Source organism: Pteropus vampyrus, unplaced genomic scaffold, assembly GCF_000151845.1.
Source record: "Pteropus vampyrus isolate Shadow unplaced genomic scaffold, Pvam_2.0 Scaffold571, whole genome shotgun sequence".
NCBI classification, from domain to species: domain Eukaryota; kingdom Metazoa; phylum Chordata; class Mammalia; order Chiroptera; family Pteropodidae; genus Pteropus; species Pteropus vampyrus.
This window is the reverse complement of record NW_011889352.1, coordinates 1,082,939-1,107,464: the sequence shown is the minus strand read 5'-3', so window position 1 is coordinate 1,107,464 and position 24,526 is coordinate 1,082,939. Positions and strand designations below refer to the sequence as shown.

The 24,526-nt window shown below is 33.0% G+C and overlaps 1 protein-coding gene and 1 pseudogene across 4 annotated transcripts in view; one reads left to right on the top strand and one right to left on the bottom strand.

Moving 5' to 3' along the window:
• LOC105308400 (exportin-1) overlaps positions 1-24,526 on the bottom strand; it is a 35,831-nt gene extending 11,305 nt beyond the window's left edge. Inside the window, exons 1-9 of one of the 4 annotated variants that reach the window (XM_011384356.2) lie at positions 24,495-24,526; positions 21,067-21,198; positions 16,356-16,457; positions 12,771-12,843; positions 2,830-2,891; positions 2,585-2,629; positions 1,396-1,577; positions 474-522; positions 278-397 (exon numbers count right to left, since the gene is read on the bottom strand). In XM_011384356.2, the coding sequence (XP_011382658.1) occupies positions 278-397; positions 474-522; positions 1,396-1,577; positions 2,585-2,629; positions 2,830-2,891; positions 12,771-12,843; positions 16,356-16,457; positions 21,067-21,192 (759 nt within the window). In that variant the 5' untranslated portion in view covers positions 21,193-21,198; positions 24,495-24,526. Of the gene's footprint in view, positions 1-277; positions 398-473; positions 523-1,395; positions 1,578-2,584; positions 2,630-2,829; positions 2,892-3,932; positions 4,018-12,770; positions 12,844-15,367; positions 15,413-16,355; positions 16,458-21,066; positions 21,199-23,663; positions 23,685-24,494 lie in introns of those variants that run through there. The other 3 variants (XM_023525566.1, XM_023525567.1, XM_023525568.1) reach the window with 3 other exon arrangements.
• Positions 19,703-19,821, top strand: LOC111733500 (annotated as a pseudogene).

Below are 24,526 nucleotides of genomic sequence, written 5' to 3'. Positions count from 1 at the left end.
TGACACATATATTGAACTGAAATCAAATCAAATCCGTTATTTGTTCACATGGAATTTGTGAAATTACACGATATAAGTGGGTAACAAGATTTTGACACTATTTTGAACAACTACTTGGAAACTGGAAAAGTTCTTCTGAGAAGGTTCATCATCTCAGAAACAAGGTTGGTTATGGCTATGAATGTCAAAGATTTTTCCACATGAAAGAGCATTACAAATTGAGAGTATATGCAGCTACTCAGTGCATAGATAAAAAATTGAAATGTATTCACTATACCTTATAAATTAATGTGCTGATTAACTTGGTCTCAAAAATATATCCCAGTGGAATCCAGTTAAGAAATCTGAGCAATGTTTCCAAAGTTGCATGTACAAGTGGAGCATTTTGGGAATTTTCCTACAACAAAAACATATCTATAAATAATTATCTTCTTATAATTTTTATTTTAAAAAATGAAATTAAAAACACTTACCATCACAAACTGACACAGCTGAAAGATTTGTGAGAATTCATTGCACATGCTAAAAAAAAAAGTGATCAGTTTAGAAAACAAATAGGAAAAACACTACTTACATATTAACAAATATTAAAAATTTCAGCAATTGGTCATTAAAAACAAATAGCACTAACATCAAAAGCTACAGTTATTAAAACTACATGTAATATCACTTTTAAAACTCATCTATAAAGACTGCTATACAGAAACTTCATTTCTTAGAGGTTTAGTATTTTTGTCACCATTACTGTAATAATATAAAACACTCTAGTCTTTATATAATCAACATAGATGACTCAAACTCTCCAAAATAAGTAGTGTTAGATCCCAAATCCTAAAATGTGTTTATACACCAAACCACAGGAAAAATGGTAAAGTCTGAAGCTAGTCTGACTACATTTAAAGGCATAAGGGTAATACATACTGTACTCCATTGACCTCAACAAGTTTTTATTATTAAGTGGAAAAAATAAAGTCTGGCATGTTTCTAGGGTTAACAAATAGGGAACTGATAAGATGCAGGACTAGTAACAATTCAGCTGACTATTGGATACAAGTCATTTTCCCTGGAACCTATAATTAAGTAGTCACCATATAAAATAGATCCAAAAAGTTGTTTCTGGAACTCTTAACCTATATTCCTTTAACATGAGATGTATGTTATTTTGCTGTGACGACAGAAGTATAATATCTAATCTTTGACACCACATGTACTTTTCAAGCCTCCAGACTGAGAATTTTAGACCCACTGTAGCACTACTTAAATTTATACTCAGAAACAATTAAAAGTAATTTAACATATCGATAATCAGTTTCTCAAAATTTTATCATGAATCTCAAAATTCCATTAAAAAGTTTGAGAAATTACTTAAAATTCTAAAACAAAACAATTACTTGCCTGTCTTTTAAATGCTTAGCTTTCACTTGGGTTATCTGTCCACTAGAGAAATCAAATACTTCTTCACTCAAGAGTTTAAGAATCACCATATTATTTTGACAAAGACTTTCACTGGTCCTACTTGCTCCAACAATGTCACTGATAAAAGTTGGCCAGTGTTTTGGCCATTCTTGTTTCAGTATCTAAAAAAGACAAGACATGTTAATTTTATTTCACTTTGTCAATGGCAAATAAACTTCAAAGAAACTGTATCATTCGAAAAGCAGGAATATCAACCACTTTCCATTTTCTCCTTTGAGAAAAACAGAAATGTGCCACCCTTATAGAACACAATGGTACAAAGTATAACAGATAAAGTCCTCTCTTTCAAATGCCCCCATGACTCCTCTCAATTATCCCAACTGGTCTAATCTGGCTTTAATGTATATTCTTATCAATATCTGCTAGATAGCTATGTGCAAATTATCCTAGAAAACGCAAAGATCTAACTCTAACCATAAAAAGATGATGGACAGGGAAAGACATTTTCTTGAAATATGGTAGGGTTTGGACATATAAACTTGGAAGAAAGGAAGCATTAAACTTTGGGATACAGTCACTTCTGACCAAAAGCCTAATGACTACATTAGATTTTTAAGTCTATACTGTATACTTGGTGTACTAGGGATTTCACAACAAGATATTCTGTAACAGCACATTCAGACAGGCTTACCAACAAAAAGTCTTAGTATAAAAGCCAATCTAATCTAGTGACATATAAAAATAGGTAAATACAAAATTTCTAAAGTTAGACTATATAAAGTTGGAAAAACCAACTAAGTATAGAGATTGATTTAAAAAACGTTGGATTCAACAGGCAATGGTTTATGAATTAAGACTGGCATACATGACATGAAAAGGAAATATGCACAGTACCAAGCAAATAAAATTTTAAACAAGTCCAATCCATTCTGGAGGCACAGAAGTGATGGGTTTACCGTATTTGATGTTTCCTACCACAGTAAATTAATAATTTCAAATGGTATAGTAGATTAAATATTATAGTTACTGTAAAGGCTACTATCACTACTTCTGTAAGATGTTAGTCTAGTTATTCAAAGTAGTAGGTTCAAATATTTTGTTCAAGTAATCAGCCTAACTGAAGCATTTAATTCTTCTCAGGAAAAGAGTGGATCAAGTAAAAGCTTACCTGAACAAGAATCATATTCAATTTCCCAATATACACCTTTTCCTTCTAAGAAAAGAAAAAAGTTTAGATTAAATGAGGGCCTAAAATAGGAGTAAAAAGAATATAAGCACAGGCAATCTCTCAAGAGAATGACTGCAGATCTATTGAAAATGATTGTGGATATGTGTCTGTAGGTGTTTGGTATCAGTATAAAGTTGAAAATTCAATGTTTAAATGATTTTACATCCTCTTAAAAAAACTCTTACCTCTACACAAGTTGGGTCAGATGACGTCTTGATAATGAGGCCAACAACATATTTTTTTATTCCTATGAAAAAAATTAGTCAACACTTTTATAGCATGCTAATAAATCTCCAGGAACAAAAAAAACTGGGGAGGAAGAGGGCAGAGTAGAGTCAGATAATATACCCCAATCCCATCACCAATTTTGGCATTTTTGGAACACATTTTAATATACTACCCATTTAAATTTTTAGGTTATTTTTTGTTGTTAACCATTACAAAATAGACTTAACAATTATAAATTATTATCTTCTAAGATATTCTTTAATGCTATACCAGTCAAAGTACACAAAATCCATGACTTTTAACTTAAAATACCACAGGACTAACATGTTATTTATTTAAATATAAACATGCATCCACTTATTTGTGGGTTAAAAATGCAAAAACCCTGATGTTTAACTTTGTAAGCACTATGATTAAGTTTATGGAAAATATTTCTAAATCAAGGTCAAGATATTGTTATCCCTTTCCAATTTAATAACATTAAGCTAATCTTGGAAATGAAATTTTAACTTCTACCCCACTATACTGGGGGAAAAAAGAATTAAGAAGAAAGTTTGTAATGTTTTTTACTTAAGGATCCCTTAATAGTACAACCCAGTCTTTAAACAAGTAAGACTTCATGCTTTTGATTTTAATTTGCATCATTCAGAATTTACAGAGGATCTACCACAGGTCGCCTTAAATTTTAAAGTAACGTGGTGTACCTACATTAACACACTCAAAGGGTCTGAAGCAGGATTCCTAATCGAACAAATTATTTTCTACTACACAGACTATTCTCACATCTATTTAATTCAGACTTTGTCGTCAAATGATTTATGAAGATTTCCAATTTTCAGAGCTATCTGAACTTTGGAAATACAGATGTGTTCCAAGCCTCATCTAACAAATCAGAACAATGGACTCAAATTGTCATCAAAAAGGGATCTGCTGAGAAATTTACCTATAAGAATCAACAGGAAATATAGCCAACTTGAAGGCAGCAAAATACTTATTTGATTGTAAAACTACCAAAATATAGTAACCTTCATAATTTAAAGTATTAAATTCGCTGTTTTACCTATGGTTCCCCTTTATTGCTACTAAAAAAGTTTTTATTTAATACGGTGAAACTGGCCATTTCCTTTCATGTCCCAAATAAAAACCTTAAAAAAAAAAAAAACACTAATTAGAAAAATTTCCCTAATTGTGGAAAAAATTTATTAGAACAAAGCCAAATATAATGAAATCAATGAAAAAATATGTTAAGTTGTATCAATATTCATGGTTTAAGAAATATAAAAACAATGGTTGTTAGTTTTAAAAATTTTCTTAACTAGTGCATACAAACATAATTTAGTGAAAACTATCTCATTTCCATTTCTAAAAGTCAGTTCATTAGGCAAAGACAGTACTAACTTCTATAGGCAAGACCCACCAATGAACACTAAAATGAATGGACAAGTCTTCAGGAGAAATGGGATATCTGCATAGTCTTAAATCATCTCCCCAAGTTCTTGATACTTATCACTTTCAAAGTGAAAAATAATAATTTTGTAAATAAAAAACCAGCAGGCAACAGCATAACCAACTGATAAAGGTTAATAAGAGAACAGTTAAAACATATTGCTATATGGACCCCCAGGTTTGGTGAACTGAGGAGACAACATCACTTGTAAATCTTGCTAAAAAAAAAAAAAAAAGTGAAATTCATTCTAATCATGAGAAAATAACCTAAATTGAAATACATGATACAAATTAACTGACCAGAACTCAACTGTCAAAGGCATATCAAGTAGGAATCAAGAACTGTCTAAGAGACTTAATGAAAAATTAAATAATTTGTAGAATAGAAAGAGAACATAAGAGAGAAAAACTTATGAAATCTGAATTAGGGCCCATGGTTAATAGTACTGAACCAATATAAATTTTTGGGTTTTGATCATTTTACTATGGTTGTATAAGTTAGTATTTAGGATAAACTAAAACGTGTAAATGTATTCTATACTTTTTTGGGCAACATTTCTATTCTAAATATTACGAGGCTTTGTGGACACAAAATAGTATCAGGTCTAGTTTTTAAATAAGGTGATGTTTAAAAATCAAACAATTAGGGGAATCAAATTTATTTTAAACCTAGTACTAAATTATATCATTTAGGATAACCCACACAACAATCTCATGTGCCCTTAATCTCCATCAGATCTAATCAAAACATAATTCTGGTACCACTAAACTTTCTGTTCTTTATACAAAATTAGTCATTGAGGCCCCCAAAATAAAGGGCAATTCTAAAAAATATAAAAAGTATCCCTCTGAAACCTAATCCAGGCAACACAAGTTTTAAACCAAAAATAAAAATACAGCCTATTCTGATTAAATGGCTGACAATACAATGTTAGTAAGAAATTCTGTAGCTTTTTTCTAAACCTGTCCTAAGCAATAGACAATGTCTAACACTACTGCTGCTGTCTAGTTGGAATATTTGATTTGGAGGCTTCTCTCAGCCTCAAGGAATACAAAAGAGGATCAAACAGATCCTTCAACTTCTGTTACTGATTAAGTCATTAATTATCTGTGCCCTCTTCAGAGGCTTCTAAAATTTGCTGGGGGGTAAAAGATGAAAATAAGATAAAAGCAAAAATAAGTAATCAAAAAACTGGAAGGTCCCACAGACAACGAAGTTTCAATTTAGTGTGTTCACTCTACCAAGATCATAACTTCTATCCCTTCACAAAAGATTGGAACTATATATAACAACACCTTTTGGATAAATACTGCTGCTCTTTTAATGTGTCTAGAATCTCCCACTGTTAGGTACCAGAGCTTATTTAATCAAGTACCTTAACTCCTTCCCCAAATTCCTTCCTGTGGTTTATCCCCCCAAAATTTTAAAAGCAGCTGCTCAATTAAGAAAAGTGTTTTAATTGTGAATTGCATCTTTAAAAAAAAAAAAAAAGGAAAAGTGTTATTTATGCATATCAAGGTAGAAAAGCCAAATAAGCAACAGAAAAAGCTCTGCTTGAGATGTGACAGAAAATCAGCTAAGATTTGACAGAAAATCAGCTAAGATTTGACAGAAAATGGTACATTCCCAGTGTTATTCTTTGTGACAAATGAATTATTGTCCATTAGTTGCATACATGACATTTATGTAAAACAAATTTCTTATAGTACTCCTCTTTAAAGATTTCATTCAGTAAAAAAAAATATTAATCTGAAATTATGTTTCCAATTATGTATATGTGAAGAAGCTGAGACTATTCCAGCAGCTTTCTAAGCTCTTCCTTGGGAATCAAGATACTTTGATTGTATTTTAAAAATAATCAAGAACATTCCACTGACAAGATCTAAGTTTTATGTCTTTGACAAGTTCAATTATGTTCTTATATAGTTACTATGTCATCACATTTTTCAAAGGATTCATATGATGATTTAGCATTCTTATTTTCATATTCATAGGCCCCCATTCTATTCGCAATAAGAAAAAATTCACCTCCAAAGTTTTAAAACTAAACTCTCAAATTATTTATTAAAAAGTGTTACTTTTTAGAAGAAATCCAGTCATGCGTAATTTCTTCAAAACAACATATGCTAGTATAAAAATGCCTAACTAGTCACTGGAAGGCAGCTTATGCTAAAATTTTCCAAATCCAAGAGTTTATGGCATTTATCTTTTATAATCCAACTTTCTTTTCTCAATGTCAAGAAAAATGTCATTGACAGTCTCATTTCAAATAGAGCAATGTCAAAGAGTCAATACAAACTTATTAAGTGGACAATATCAACTTCAGCTTAGCTAAAAAGGTGAGATTTAATAAATCCCACACTGACCTACAAGTTACATATCATCCTGCAAGTTATTTACACAGCAATATTAATCTTATCCCCCAGGAACATCTTTCAAATACTGGATCTACTTAAAGATAGAATGAAGAAATGCATTACTGAACCTGATTTTCATAAAGAGCATTCATTAAAACTCTTCAAAACAAGAATTTAATAACACTAACTACAACATATTGCAAGCGACATATTCCCATGGAAGCAAAAGCCCTGCTTTCAAAATTTAAACTGTAAGAGTTGAACATTAGCATCTTATCTAATCTAAGGTTAGATTGCCAAGCAGTAAATTTTCAACCAAATACAGGATTCTACCTATTAAGAGAAAACTGCATTCATAGACAAATATGTACAATATGTGAGTAAAATAGTTGCACATTCTGATTATTCTTGGTCAGTGGCTAATTTTCATATATGACTAAAAATAGAAAGCCTTATCTTAACACACTATTACAAAAGTAAAACCACAATGACAAATTGAATTCAATTCAGTTTCAATCACTATGCAATATTTAAAGTATACAATTAATTTCAGTTTAAAATGTTTACTCTAATGAAAATTTGGTATATCCCTCCATCAAAGCCATGTAAAAATGAAAGGCTCTTTTCCTGTGTCAGAAGACATTTATTACGAACATTTGTCTATTTAAACTACCAACACTGAATTATCAGAGTAAAATATAGTGCTCTAAAATATCTGTCCTCTTTCCCTTATTGTCCAAAGGGATACAGAATATTGTCCCTCACTCAGTAACATACTTGTGACAACAGCAAAATAAGAGACAAATAGCTAAAAACAATCCAAAAGCAGCGGCTCTTAACTAAGGGATCTCATAGGCTAGAATCAGACTAAAATAGTGCCTACATGTTTAGTATTTTTAAGAGGAATGATCTACAAGAACATTCACCATTTTTAAAAGGGGTTATGGCCTCAAACAGATACTGAACTCTAAAAGATATGTAGAAATTAAAATTTTAAGTTTATAGCATCATTTAAACAGTCAAAAGGTGAAAACAGCCCAAATGTCCATCTGTAAATGAATGGATAAAATGTAGTGCGTGTCTATATAACGGGATTATTATTTGACCTTTAAAAAGAATGAAATTTTGATGCATGCCACAACACAGATGAACCCTGGAAACATGCCAAGTGAAATAAACCACAGAAACAAATATGGCATGAATGCATGTATGTGTTACCCAGAACAGGCAAATTCAGAGATAGAAAGTAGAATAGTGGTTAACAGAAACTGGGGATAGTGCATAATAGTGCTAATGTTTAATGAGTAGTTTCAATGTGGAATGATGAAAAAATTCTGGAGATGTGATAATGGTCGTGCAATATTGTGAACGTAGTTACTGACTATACATTTAAAATGGTAAAGAGTTATATACATTTTATCACAATTTTATGAAAAAATTAATAATTTCCTCATAACAAAAATATCAATTTTATTAAAATCCACCCTCTTTGAATAAAGTCTGCCTGTAAGTGATTTCTATTTCCTACGGCTATGTGCATGCAAGCTAAGTATTAGGTATTGTTAAGTCTCAAGTAATAACCTCTTATGGAAAAACCAATACAATTGGGAAACTTTGGAGAGACCGAAATGTTACCTTAACCAGAAGTGGTAGGAAATTACTTTCTGTCAAATATGATACTGAACCAGAACACTCTGAAAACTGCCTTGTTTTTTAAGATATAAAATATATAATTAATATTAGCGATCTTCCTTTTATTAACCCATCATGCTGTAAAACTGGCAAAAATTTACAAGTAGCAACACCTGTCAGATATGAGATGAGACTGAAAATACATATATTGCATTCAGGGTGAGAAGGAGAAGGAATTTCTTAATAATTTACTTTAGACACAAGCTTAAGAGCCCTAAAACTTAAATTTTTCTTTTCATAATTATGAACAAAGGAAACAACCACCATCTCTGTTCATTAGGGAGTAATAATATCAACAATGTGAAAGAATGCTCAACAGCATTAGTCATTAAAAAAAATGCAAATTAAACCCATGAGAAGCCATTGTACAGACTATAATGCTCAGAATTATAAACAATGACCATACTGAGCATCAGTGAAGATGTGAAGCATATTCATATACTGCTAATGAGAACGTGAAATAATACAACTATTTTGGAAAACAAAACAGTTGGATGGGCAGTTAAACATACAGCTACCATATGATTCAGCCAGTCTACTCTTAGCTAAACTGAGTGACAGAAAGCAGATTGAGGGGTGAGAGAGGGAGAAGGTAATCATAAAAATGAAGTTTCTGATTATAGTGGTAATTTCACAGGCGTATGCCTAAGTCAAAGCTTATTAAATTGTACCCTTTAACATATGTAGTTTATTATGTATGTCAAATATACCTCAGTAAAACTTAAAAATAAATAAATAAATGAAAAAATTTAAGAGCCAGCATTGCTTCAAGGTAACAAACATATTAAACATGTGATCTTCAGTATGAGACATTTTAAGCACGGGAGTGACCTGATTAGTTCTGTTTTAAAAATACGCCAAATCTGTTGTGGTGACCATAGTATAAGGTACACACAAAAGTGAATATTAAAGAGTCCAGTTAAGGAACTATTGCAGAAATTTTTTTTCAAGATAACTTGAGACTAGAATATGGTTATTTCGTGAAATGGAAAGAAATGGAGATATTTTTGTGCAAAAAGAAACTGACAACACACATTCTGTGTTTGTTTATACTTATCGCCTAGAAGCACATTACATCTCTTATATTCCAATAACCTTGGCAAGACAGTCAAGACTCAAAGAGGTGAAATAATTTAATGCAGTATCATACAATAAATTTACCATGTGCCTCATTCCAAAGGAAACACTATATAAAACCTCATGGGTAATTAGTTTTGGTCTGTCAACTCCCTAAATTGTAACGGAACTGTACAACTCAGAAACTTTAATTGTCCAACTATCTTTAAGCAACCAAACTTCCAAAATGTCCAATTACGACTTTACCACTTTGGACTATTTACTTCATTAATTCGCCATTCCTTTTTCAATGTCAGCAAATTCATATCTATCTTATGAAATGATCTATAAAGATATGCTCTAACGGATTAAAACATGATCTTTTGTTTTAAATTTAAAAATAGAGATACTTTCACAGAGATAGTTTCCCCTCCCCCCACCAAGGAGCAATAAAGGAATCTTAGTATCTTCCTCCATCCTTCTTTATGGTTTGAAATTTTCTAAACCAAGTACAAAAATTATTTTTAAAAAGGGAGGGATGTACCTGGACAATGAAAGCTGATATGCAGCCAAAATAAGAGATTCAACACCAATGACAGTCCTAGTGTATGTGTGTTTGTGTGTGAATAGTAAATATGCCATCTGGAAACTAGTCTACTTCACATGAGGCATCTAACCTAGTCCACAATTGTTAGGGGTTCTCCTGACAAAGTGCTTTACACAAGAGGCCTAAATTAAAAATTTCATTACTCTAAAAGAACATGTGAAAATTAACATGTGCTTATGGACAAGAACCTGAGATCAAATAAAAGTGCTAAACTGGAAAAAAAAAAAAATGTAGGCAGCTTATTTTGGCTTGCTGTTTATGCAGCCAACCTTGTTTCCTTTAAAATACAACAAGCGTTGCAATTTGTATGAATGAGCTTTTCTAAAGGGCCCAACCTGACCATCAGTCCCTTCTTTTAGCATATGCAACACTCGTTATACATACCTATTTAATGGTCATATTATTTTTACATACATTTCATTTTTCTACGCATAGCACTTTGATGTAAGGATATATATTTTTAGTACTTCACAGTCCTTTGTACAAAGCAATATATGCTCCAGGTAAACAAATATATATACTAAGGAAGTTGGACAAACAGTAACAAGTGGTAATGACAGCTTTAAAAGACATGACAATTATAAACAAAAAGAATGTATACAGTATTTGGGGGGTTATACTGATTCATTTCCAATACCAAAGTTATTTAAGGATGAAGGAAAATTAATATTTGGTAATGTTACTATATTTCCTAAAACACAAAATCTTAAGATTGGGAGAAGGCCCCAAGATTGACAATGTTAAAAAGAATTATAAAATTAGTATAGTATTGAATTTATTTTCCGTTTTACAAATGAGGTCAATTACCTTAAAAACAAGATTAATAAATCCATCATAAAAAGTTAGAGCTGCATATCTAAATCTAAGGCTCACTAACATTTTCTGGGAGCCATTATGCATGCTCTTCCAACAATAAGCCTCTGAAAGACCCTAGAAGTTGAACCACACTCCTCCATGTAATGACTTCATGGAATGACAACCATATGTGGGTGACAAAGTAACTTCAGGTACTTTGAGAAGTTCACGCCCCACTAATCTTCATACTAGTGTTGAAGGGAAATGCAAGGAGTAGGCAATTTTAATAGGCGTTTTTAAAATAACTATTGTTTGCAGAGAAACGAAGAAATTATTTCACCAACACCAAATAAGAACACATGAATTAAACAGAATTCTCAAGTCAGGCAGAATCATCACCCTCCAGTTTTTTTTCAAACAAGATGACAGACTTAAAAAGGAAACAGTCTTATACCCCTTGGAATACTGTATATTGGATACTCACATGTTAATATATGGGAATTCTTATGACTTTATGATAAAAAAAAAACAAACTATACCACTCCCATTCATGTAGAAAACTAAAAATGTCAAATCCTCAGGGAGACCTTTAGCCTCTAATTCTGTCAGTAACAAATACAACCGTGACTTTGATAAACTAGTATAATTTTAAACTGCTTCATTTTAAAGCTAGAAAAGGTCAGAGAAGATCATCTAGTACAATCCTTATGTGTTAATAAGCAGAGGTCTAGGTGTTTAGTAACAAAAGAGGAACTTAAATTACACTATAGTAAGCTGGTACTGAAGTAAAAAAGAAAACATCTTTTTTTTGGTATGGTAAGCCAAGGCCAAAGTAGTTTGAGGCTCAAACCACACTGAAGTATAAAGAATAAGGACTGCACTGAAGTTTCCTAAAGAGCAATGAAGACATATGAAAGATCTATTTCTGTGTCACAGTCAAACTTATTATGAGTTTCTAAGGTCACAGAACATGATCTAAAATGGTTTCAACCCCAAATAAAACATTTAAAGAAATAGAAAGCACTATTTCCTCCTGCACTATCGTACTTTATCTTTGGTTTACAGTACATTACGAATGTTGCCATTAAGACTTGTCGCATTCACCTTTAAATATGCTAGAAAGATGTCTAGATTAAATCAGACTGAGTAAATCCAGGACTATCCCACCATAAAGATAACATGAGAAAACAGGTGAAAAACAACATTTTAAAGATCAATAGTCAGTCAAAGAAAGGGAACAAATATGAATAGAAGAAAACGCCACCAAAAGCAGTATACCGACTCCTATTTATATTTTTCAGAGATAAACAAGTGACATAAAGTAGGTAATAAAAGTAGTATGTGAAAGACGTAAGTAGCTGAACTCTAAGGGACTAACCTTGTCCCAGGTTTTAAAATGACTATATTTACCAATATAGTACAAAGGGTAAAGAACCTAATAAACATCCTGCCCTGCCACATCACCACATCTTCATTTTCTGATCTTTCCTCATTTTAGATGTCAATCTCTTATAAGGCATACCCAGAATTTCAAAAGGGACTGTGATTTTTAAATTTTGTTGTTTTTTTCCTTTGCTCTTTTAAATTGGTGTATTATTCCATGTGTTACATGTTTATTACTTGTCAGTTACTGTCTGGTGAGCTTAAAAACAATGTTCAAGAGCACATATTTGAATTTCATTCACTTCAGATATGGTTCACAATTACCTCTGAGCTGATATTTTTCACGATACCTACTATAAAAATTTTGACCAGTCTGGTCTGCTCTTCCCCAAAAAGAACCTAATAAACATCCTGCCCTGCCACATGATGAAATCAGTAATCTCCATTAGAGCGTAATAAACTACTAGATTCAATACACCCACTACCCAAATACTCAACTATAATAAAAATGCCAGGAATAATGAAATTCTGAATTTACAATTCTTTAAAACACTTTCCTACCTTCACACTGGTTCCTTGGAAGAATCTTCCACCTTGTTTTTATCACATTTTCCAAAATTTGTAGTCCATAATACTGAAAATTGGAGAATAGAAGCATGTGAATATACTGCTATAAGACTGGCAACTTTCAGGATTCACAAATGGACAGACATTCACACATTTACATCTAAAGTTTCAAAAACATTATGCTACCAAGTTTAATTACATATATTAAACAAGGATCTATTCACCCATATACTGAGTTTTCATGCATTTTCCTCATTTTATTGTTTACTACTCTATTTAATGTCCTGCTGTTTATACATGCTCACACCAGGAAGAAAAACCAAATAAAAAGCCCTTTAGCAGCCAAATGGGCTTATCTGTAGAAGGAAAAGCAGCAGCCAGATATGAATTCACAGCATAAATGACTGCTCATAGTCATAAAGGCTCACGTACTTTAACACAACCAGGCTCCTAAGAATTTAGCAGCTTGGATGCTCTCAAGCTTCCTACCATCCTCTAGGAGTTGTAAGCTCTCAGCCAAGCATTAAAGTATGGTCACAGATACTTTCTATAAAGTGTTTACAAACATCACTGGTGTGTTACTTAAGGAGCAGCAAGACAGCCCATGGGTTTAATTTTAAAATTTCACCCCACCCTTACAGTTGCTATTTCTACTAATTTAAAGATAAACTTTTGTGCACAGTCAAAATAATACACAAATGCATGTTGCAATCTGTATCTACCTTTCAGGTATTCCTTCCTAGTATAAAAGTCGTAACTAAAAAAGTAAGAAAGTTAATAAATACAGATACCACTTTCAAGCCATTTTGTCCCTCCTGCTAACTACCCACTCTAAATAATCAACAATGTTTATAACAATATATATAATGCTATAAGAATTAAAACTCAAAATTATTACCATGACCAATTAGTGTGGATAGACAGGAAGAAGAAAAAGGACAAATATGTTGTGGTGTGTTTTAACTGTTTGATTTAGGGAAGAATCAGCTACAATACCTGAAAGGTAAACTCACTTGTATACAGACATATAACCTCAGATTGCAAGTTTTGGCTGAGAATAAGAGTTCATCTTTAAAATGGTTAGTCATCACACAATAAAATAGGAGCATTAGTATTTCAACCAAAGGGATCATGTGAATGCTCATTTTATCCAAAGCACAATATAGACTGTCCCAAACTACATTGTGCTCAAACAGTAAGTGTTTTTGCTGTTTTCTTTCATTTTAACATTTCATACTTTCAGGAAAATTTTGCCATTTCAACTCAAATCCTACATTTGCAGAACATTCCTTTAAAAGACTTCCAAAATAAAACAAGGCCAAAGCAAATTCTGAAAATACAAATTTGATGTCATTAAAGGGTTTCATAATCAGCAGTAAATAGTGAAGTTTTCTATCCTGTTTATACCTCTCTATAGCTCTAGGTTTCAGAAAAATGCAAATAAAAGCAAAAATGGAAGTTTCTGATGGACTGAAATTCTACATTAACTTAAAAAAAAATACTACCTTAAAAACTTTAATTTCATACACATAAAATCAGATTGTCAAAAGTTTTATTTAGCAAATCAAAACAATGTACTTTGAACTACACATCCTCTTGCTAATTCTCGACTAATTAAAAAGACTCTAAAAACATTATAAAACAAGCACACATTAAATATACCAGTAAGTAGTAATTGGAAAATGTTTTTCAGCTTATACTTTTTAATTGAAGGATAATCCCCCCTTCCTTTACTCTTATATTTATTTACTTATTCATGTTTGACACTTTGTTACCTAAATTACCTACTTACTAACCTCTGGTCTTTTTTTCAACTGTAAAACGGTAGCAAATGCTTGCAGAAGGGACAATTCATATTTTCATCTTTCTGCCAAGGGGGCTAAGGCAAGAAGCCCAATAAAAGCTTTTACAAGTTAGGTCAAAGGAATACATAGATCACCATCATAATACCCTAAAACCCAGTCTCTCCTACACAGTAAAGACTCTACACATGAAAAGAATTCACGTTTCTTTGAAAATGGGTATTTTGATTAAAAAATCTGAAGTGACAGCCAAAGGCGAAGGCCAATGATCAATGACTACTTTGGAAATAGCCATAAATAATGCAAACAGTATTCTAAATAATTACATTTCTGCTTTACATTTCAGGACTTGAGAAATCCACTGCTGAGTTATGAAGATGAGGGACAGATAACAGCAAAGACTAAATGAAAAAATAAATGCATGAAATGATCCCTATGGTAGAAATTTCTACTGAGCCCTTAGAAATACTCATTTTATGCATTGAATTCCCCTTTCCCCTCCCACCGCCCATGAAACAAAAACAATTGATGAACAGAATTCAGTTAAAGGGAATCAAAAGGGTAGACCTTGTGGAGGCCTGCCGTCAAAGCCTAGCTGTGTCAGTTGCACAGGAAGACACCCCTTTTCTTCCTATTACAAGCAATCAACATAATGGAACATTATGATTAATATCAGGTAGTGTTAACATCTTTAAAGAAAAAAAAATGATTGCATAAAAGCCAAATGTCATAGTGCATAAATTTAGCACCAAATCATTGGTAATTTATGTAAATTGAAGAATTCTTTACCTGTTGCTTTCTTTCTGTTCCTCTAATCATCTCATTTTTCACAAGACAAATTTGAGTTTTTAAAAATACTGTTGATAAATCAACTTAAACATTAGTAATGTCTGTCAGTATAAAAAGCAAAATTTACCAGGCAAGCAAACAGGCAAACACTGTTATGTTACTTAAGGTTAGCACTTTGAGGAAGTTCTGGACTGTATTTTTGCACTAAAATTTACAAGATGTCAAAACTAATTAATATTTTTAAACTGTTAATTAACACAGTCTGATTTAAGAAACAGATGTGAACATGGCCATTTTCTGTTTTAACACAATGTATAGTTAAGTGGAAATCTTATGTGTATTAAACAGAATGCCATGCATGTTATTTTATTACTTTTAAGGCAGTTTAAAGAGAAGTGTGAATCATCAAGCCTAAAACAGTCAAAACACATTTTGATCAACCCTTCTGTTCAAACTTAAGAAAAAAAGGACCCAAATTATAACATTTTCAATTGCAAATAAAAACTGAGTGCTGTCCCATTAAAAGCATTGGTACCACAGAGTAGTAGGGTTTTACACTGCCCATACAACTAACTTGGTGTTGGAGGTGCCTAACCTGTATTATATTGATTACCTGCCCCAAATAATTTCTCTGATGTTATTTTTCATATCTGAATAACATTCAGAATTTATGCTACTTAGATCTGTATACATACTCTAAGAAACAAACCAAAAAAAAGACAAAAAAAAAAACAAAAACAAAAACAAACAAAAAGACAAAAAAAAAAAGCCACCTTGCATACTAGTCCTGATTACAAAACTTCATTCATAATTTTTAGGACTATTTGCAAGAATTAATTCTATGTTTAAGACTAAATTTTGAAATAAGTTAACAATATTAAGTGATTTGAGATAACAAATGTTAATACTAAAAATGAGATACCTTCCTCAAAGTTTATGACTGGAAGAAAGGAAGAAATAATGGATTTTAAAACCACCACTTGCTTACTTTCGTGTTCATATTCTGTGAAAATTCCAAAATCGTGTCAACTCTTGTCCACGCATCAGGATGCTCCTTTAAATGTGTCAGTACTTCTTGAGCCATTCTTTGCTAAAATGTTATACAAGAAGAATTTTAAGCTCACTTGTTCTTCTGAATCATTAAAATGATATCGAGCAAGACACAAATCCTAACAGGACAGTGATTCTAATAACATTCAGAAATACTCCAGAAAGTCTTTATAGAAATAAAACTGTTATTACTCTTATACTTCGAATAAAAATGGGAATATTTCCTTGAAACAAAATAACTTTTTTTGGTAATCTGCTTTATTTGGTATTCTCAAAACTGAACTGAAACAACCAATGCTAACAAAGATCTACTTTGACATGAGTTCTCAGCACTTAATAATCAACCAAAACCAAGAGAAAAATTCATCTACTTAGATTAGGTAAACTTTGCTTTGTAAGAGTCACCAAAGTATCTATAACAAACTTTATAAAAAAACGTTATCTCAAGGGAAGACAAATATAAACGATATAAATAAGACTCAAATACCTATAGATACATACAGAAGATTTAGAGTCTTAGACCTTTTTTAAATGGTCTCTTAAATTATAAACATACCTTTTTCCCCATTCTTGGAATGTCCTCTGATTTCCTGTATTAAATCCTAGCTTATTTTGAAAATTGTTTCTTTTTAAATGTAAACACAGAAATATTAAACTTATGTAGCCAACATATAGAATTAACGAATGTTAATGTGAGCATTTTGTTGTACTTGAGTCTTTTTCTTTTTAAGATTTAAAACTTATGGAAGTCATCTTTTATAACTTTTTCCAGTGCCATTTCTTTCTCTTGTTCCTTCTTTGGAGATAATCACTTTTATGAATTTGGTCTTGTCTTTATTTTCAGAGCCATGCATATAGATTTCATAAATAGTTGTGTAATTACTAAATTTTATGTAAATAGTATACTATATAGAAACCCTTCTGCAATGTGCTCTTTCCATTTGAGTTTTATCCCCCTTAGCTTTACTGAGGTATGACTGAAAATGGGCAGTTTTAAAGAGCTGGCCATCTTGACATTACTTATCTAGCTTTTTTAAACCATTAGTTTTTCATATGATATGAACACATTTTACCAAAGACTTAATTTTACTGTTATTTTTTCAAGAAGCGACAGCTTAATCTTTTTTGCCCTTATAAAGCTGTTTTGTTGCCCAACTAGTTTCTCCCTAATTATCTTTTTCTATCATGTTGTAAGTCAAAAGTTTGGTTTTTTAAAATTTGTCAATGACTCTTCCGTTAGAATTAAATCCTTGATCAAGTACATTAGTCTATGGATATAAATAAAGAAAAATCAAAGAGGGAAGAGAATCATTCTTCTTTCAACCATCTGACACAGACACCACTATCTCTAACTTGGTTTTTATTCCAGAACATAGGGAAAAAAATCATATTCCTATTTTGGCTTTGATGTTAAGAATTCTTTTTCTCAGGTAGCAGTTATAATATCACATTCATGATTTTTCCCATTAATTAAACCAGCAACATATACTGCTTAGTGTTTTAAAGAAAACATTTGAGAAATACATACCCACTAAGTTAGGTAGTGTTTCTGTACCCTAACACCAGAAGCATCACTGAATATAAAAGAAAAATCAGCTGCCTGGGTTTCAGCTGTGGGTCTGGGGTTAAAGCTAGAGTGTAAGGTTGTAAAATACAATTTTATAAACACACACACTTCTTTATTTTTAATTCCATTTCATTAAGGGACTAATAGCTTAAGGGGCTATAACTGAGTTATATAATAACTGACAAAAGGCAAAAAGAATAGTGATGTGAGTTATCTAGGGCCAAAGCACATTTTAACAATGTTTTGATTCTCTCCTTGAGAATATCTAATTAGATATTCATTTCTAACTCAACAGACTTGCTCATGAAATAGTAACTAACAACTAGCAAGGGGATATAGGGTATATAAAAAAATCCATGCCTAGTAAAAGTTATCTGGTCAAGATACTACTCTCAGATCTTTCAAGAGATGAGCATTCCACACTTAAGTGAATACTTCCCACATTATCATCATTCACTTCAATCTGTCACGTTATGTTCTCTCCTTTCAGTTGTCTTTGTATTCGTAATTTTACTCTCTAACATTACTTCTGGCATTTGCATCCCAGTGTCTTTATTTTGCCCCAATCCCACTATCCTTACATAATATTTTTTTATTAACTTAAAACTCCAGGAGAGGTTAAAAAAGACACAAAAGGAAACTAAAGAGGGAGAAAATCTGGCATCTCCCTGTTACCAACTGAATGGTGAAAGTATTCTAGTTGCTAAGCAATAGATTAAGAGTTCAAGATACTTAACACATTAGAGAAAACACCTAACTCTTCCATATCTTTTTTCCCTGGATGCCTACTTGGCTACGAATAGAAAAATGCTTGTTAACAGCAGACAATCCAAATGTTAGAGTGCTAAATATCCTACTACATTCCCCATCTAGGTAAAAGTTCTGTCTATAGATGAAAAGGCCATCCATCTAATAATTTTGTCCCCTAAATTACATATTCCTTTTTAAAAAGTTAGGCTATTTACAACTGATTTAAAAAGTTTTGTTAGTATAATTTCTAGTTGCCATTTTTTGCATATATTTTATGAGGCCAGTAAAAAAACAAACCATGTTTTTAAAAAATAAGTTTACATCACATGCTAAATCTTCATACTTCCAAAAGTACTCTTTCAACAGAATTCCTTCTAAGTACTGGGCACCATAACATGTGCTTTACAAACCTTATCACTAATCCACCAATCTTTTTGCAAGGCTGGTGACACATTTTTAGATGAGACACTCTGACCAGAAAACTTACTGAAATAAAATTAAGACATCTAACACTAAAAGCACGTTTTCCACTAAGCTTTCTACTTTTTATTCAAAGTAAGACCCCCTCTCAAAGAGATGATTATGAAAAACAGACTGAACTAGAAATTTAGAGACATGACGCTTTAGAAAAAGAGGGTCTTAACTGACTTTAAGCTCTAAGCCTGTTTCCTTACCTATAATACCAGTTTACTGATTATCTTTATGCAGTTGATTTGTCTAACGGGACACCTAGACATCGCATTCTTTTGGAAAGGTTAATTCTGCCTTTATAAACAGACAGAATTTATAAATACTTTTCTAAATCTACTTTTTGGCAAAAAGTAAAATTTTAAACAAATTATTAAATCTCGATACTGATAAACATTCTAAGAGTAGCATTACAATTTACTTTTCATGTTAAAAATTACTGCAATTTCTCAGTCATAAGCTTAGAACACTGGTCTCTTCATTTGTTCATAGTACTTAGAGTCTATGGCCATGCCACTCTGAACAAGCCCGATACTGTCTGATCTCGGAAGCTAAGCAGAGTCGGGCCTGGTTAGTACTTGGATGAGAGACCACCTAGGAAGACCAGGTGCTGTGGGCCTAAAAAATTAAAAAAAAATAAGGGATTGTAAACTGACGAGGTCCTTGCAATCTAAGGGTTGCCTCGCCTAAAAATATGTGTGTGTGTGTGTGTGTATACATATATATAAATAAATAATACTTATAAATGCTGTGAACCAGGTTAAACGAGGACAAAGATTAAACAGCAGTAGTAATTGAATGATGTGAGACAAATACCCATTCTCCTAATGGCTACAGATTTGTGCTTCTAATATATCTGAGGATGCACCCAACTTTACTTCATGCATTTCAATCTTACTTCCATACTTTCTTCTAAAAGCAGCTGCTTTCCATACATTCATGTTAGAACGAAATGAAGCTTAAAACTCCATGTTGAAAGCACAGCACAAGGAAGCAACTACATGATATATGCAATAAATAAAGATGGAGTAACTTTCAAGAATGCTTTTGGAGACAAGAACACTGATCAACAGCCACTAGGAGTATAAAACTGGGCTAACAAGCTTACAAAATTACTAGAGTAATTTTTTCCCACTCATACAACTTTCATGGTCCTTTTTCCTTGAAAATTTCTTTATTAAGTTTTCATCCAATAGAAAAGAAACTTTTACTCATTTAACACTCCACGTGATTAACTCCACAGAGTAAAGAGTCAAGGTTTCCCAGTTTCTTGTAACTCACATTTTAAAAATTTACAAAACATTCCTGTATCATCTCTTTCCATTGGGTGTTAAAACAAAATAAAAACCAAAAAAACCAAAACTTAACAATGAAACATGGATTATGTGTAAGATAATTCTCTACATTAATAATATCACTTTTAAAAGTGCTAAAATTCATATAATGTGAAGATATTGTTAATTTTTAATACATATATCTGTGAAGTACTTCTGTAGTTTAAATGTTTCAAAGATAGACGAATCATATTAACTCCAAATGTTAACTACATACATATTATATCATATATCATATATATTGTACATATAACTTTTAATACCTACAAAACAATACGTCGGGCTCTTTTATTAAATGGGGTAAAGGTTTCTTAAGAACAGAACAAGTATAAGAATATTCCGAAATATCCCACTCTAACCAGGTCAAAATATAATGCAGTTTCTTTCTCCAGATTATTTCTCATTAGTTAATAATTGCAATATAAACTAAGGAATACTTTTTAGAAAGGTGAAAATTTAAAATTATACTCATAACCCAACAACTTCATTACAGTGCGATGTTATAGTACTGAAAAAAACAGCTACTTTACCTGGGCTCCTTCTCCATGGTATAAGCAATTCACTACATTGTCTAAAAGGTTGATATCCAGTTTTTGGCTGAAATCGAGCAGCTGGCGAGCTGCATGGTCTGCTAACATTGTCATAATTGCTGGCATAGATTACTGAAAATACAGAAAAAAAAATTTAAGGTGCTTATGAAGTTTCATATCATCAATTACTTTCTACTCCTAACTTTATTTCAACCATGTTCACACAAATATTTTCACGAGTAATTTAAAGACTTTAACTAAACACTGAAATAGTAAAAGCAAATATAAGCTGAAGGTACTGAGCTACTCCATAACTATCTTAGTTATTAGGGTCCAACTTTTCTAGGCCCCAGAAAAATCAAACTATTCTTTTTACTAACATTTATATAAAGTTACCCTAACCTGTTCTTTAAAGTGAATCTATTATTAAATATTTATGGCTCTAAAAACTGATATAGTTCAAAGTCTCGATCTCAAAATTTTAAGTACAAATGAAGTTCAAATGGGCATATCTTCCCCCTTCATAAGTAGAATCTTCTATTTCAGTAAAAACTCACTTCCCCTCATTTAATGTTACCTTAATTTTTTAAATGCTGAAAAGTTAGGAAGATGCTAAAATTTAAATGTGGTATACAAGTTTTGCTATGTACATATGATTAGCAGGAAGTCTTAAATCTGGTATCCTTAATCTCTACAAAACTTAAGTTTCTACACTCAATTAAACCATCTGTATTTGTTCCTTTCAACCTTCAAATGAATTTGGGGATTAAAATTATGTGTACAAATTCCCTGAATATATATAGTCTAGAAGAAAGCTATGGTAATACATCAAACAAGATTTTTAAAAAAAATTTCCAGGTATCCATTGGCAAGATAAGTGTAAAAGTTTGCCAACTATTTTCCAAATAAAAACAAATTTTATCACAACAGAAAAGTGAGTTTTTCACCTCAATGTACTGGCTAAAATTGACTGGTTCCTATGCAATGTTTTCCTTAAGAGGATCCTACTCCAAGATGCTGGCACACATTCACATTTTTGTTGCCCAGTATAAAAAAATTTCCTTTGCTTTTTCTTCAAAGTCAGTGCCACTCAAGTCTAACTGGCTAAATCAGTACTCCTTAACCCTTCTGGAGTAAAGAAGCCTCACAATCAAACAACAGGATAGCTCTTGCCACATTTAAAAAAACTCATAATTTTGTATACAATTACAGAAGATTCAGGACACTCTGAAAGCCATGCATGAAACCTGTTAAGAACCGATGATTTACTGTATTTAGACCCAACAAAGTTGGATGGTCATCTCCAAGTCTCCTTTTTAAAAGCCTTCCAAGATCGGGAAATAGGAGGCTAATTTGATTATACTATGTTTGGGAAAACTAGAATGATAGGATTTTTTGGGTATTTTATAGCAATTTAAGAATGTTCTTAATAACGGCAGCAATTTCTATTTTAAACCAAATGTTTTATTTAATGTCAGTTATGACAAATTAGAAGTCAAAAAGATGAACCAGTTTAAGGTACACAGTGTAAAAACCGAGAAATTAAGAATTCAAGAATTCTTACCCCCATCTTCTGATCCAATACTAACAATAAAACTTTTGAGACTTCAAAAACCTTTATAGCAGTTAAGTGTGTTTTTAATACTGAATACCTGACATACACAAAAAAATCTTTGATCTAAATACTTATAAAAGAGGAAATATATTCCAAATAAATGTGTAAATTTCCTCCCTTCAAGTGCCAATTTTTAAAGTTGGAGCTGAGAAGCAATATCCACAAAGCACCAAGATCTACATATTAAGTTTTCGATTTTTTGGTTAAAAATTGCACAAACTTTCCCCCCACTCCCTATACCTATAATTTATTAGTCAAAACAAAAAATAAACTATAAAAAGTTACATTTTCAAGTACACTGCCCTCACAAAGTTATTCGAGCTAAATTCTTGCAAAAAATCAGGTTTAGAATAGAAGCTTGTGCTAAATACAGAAGAGTTTGCCATCCTTATAACTAGCGGCTATGTTCGAAACGAGCTACCTATTCTTGAACTGTACGTAGTACAGAAATGGCGGCTTTCTGGTCAATGCCAAGCACATTTAGTCCCCCAAATCAAACAGCTTCCAAAACATTCTTTCCACTAATAGCAGTGCACGCTTAAGATATACAATCAGGCACAAAGCAAACAGCCATAGCGAGAGGTGACAACGCAAACGCTTTTTTCCCTCTGGGTACTCACTCCTAAAATCTACTCACTGGATAGCATATACAAGGGATTATCCAGAACGTGCTGAGCTACAAGTGACTACCAAAAAACCTTCACTGCCACTTCAAACTTAATAGGCAAGCAAACTACACACTGTCAGCTCCTATACAAAAACAATAAAATCATAACCGTTGCTTAACGCTTAATGATAACTACTATTCAGGTTAGGGGGAAAAAAAAGTCGTTACAAGGAGACAGACTGCTACTTAGGTGTGTGGGCAATCGCTTGCTTCATTCAGTAGAAACACACCTCGCTAAAGCCCGCCCTCTCCTCGCTTCCCACCCGAACCGATTTGCGGCACTTCTAACTATAGCATACTGGAGCACGCACTCACCCCGCCCATACTCTGAGGAGGCAAACACCAGGCGCCCGAAGTTCACCGCCCCATTCTCCAGGCAGCATGGCCTCTGCGTGATCAGAGGAGGTCCTGGCTGGACAAATCTTTAATGTTTCCTCTACTACACCACTTCCTCCCACCCACGCCAAACTCAAGAGACATCGGAATGAAGGCGAATCAGGGCATCCACGGTACAATACCAGCAGTAAATGATTCGATCACAACATACTCAAGCCCCCGAAAACAAACTACGGCACGGAACCTCATTTGCAGAGCTCTAAAAAATCAACTAGCCTTTCCTACTTCTAACCCTACTCTGCTAAAATCCAGAAAGATGTTTGAGTTTTCTTGCAGGAAGAGCAGGGACTCGGCAGCCCCTCCCTCTCCCGATCCCAAGCTCTCCACTGAGCGGCCACGTGATGCAGGCGGACGTTTCAATGCTGCTGCACTAAATATTTCTGGAAACTTCCACTCCTAATAATTTACAGAGATGTTCCTGAAATCACCCCAACTTCTCTCCAGTCCCTTGGGCTGGGGAAGCCCTTCCACCCCCCGCCCCGGGGCCCTGCTTCACTATCACGCTCCTTGTCTTCCTCCACCGCCACCCGCACACGCGAATGACCCAGCAAGCGCTCCCCTCCAGCGGCCACCTCCCCGCCTCCATCCCCCAGTGGCAGAAGCGGCTCCATTCAATCGCAGGCTCCGCTGTGGGCCCGCCACCGCCTCCCAGGCTCTCCTCCCGCGACCGCCGCCGCACCCCACGCCGGCCTCCTCCCGCCCGACCGCGCCGCCGCCCGACCCCCGGCCCCGAAAACACAGTCGACTTACCCAGAGATTGAACCAACTGCTTCTTCCTTCCT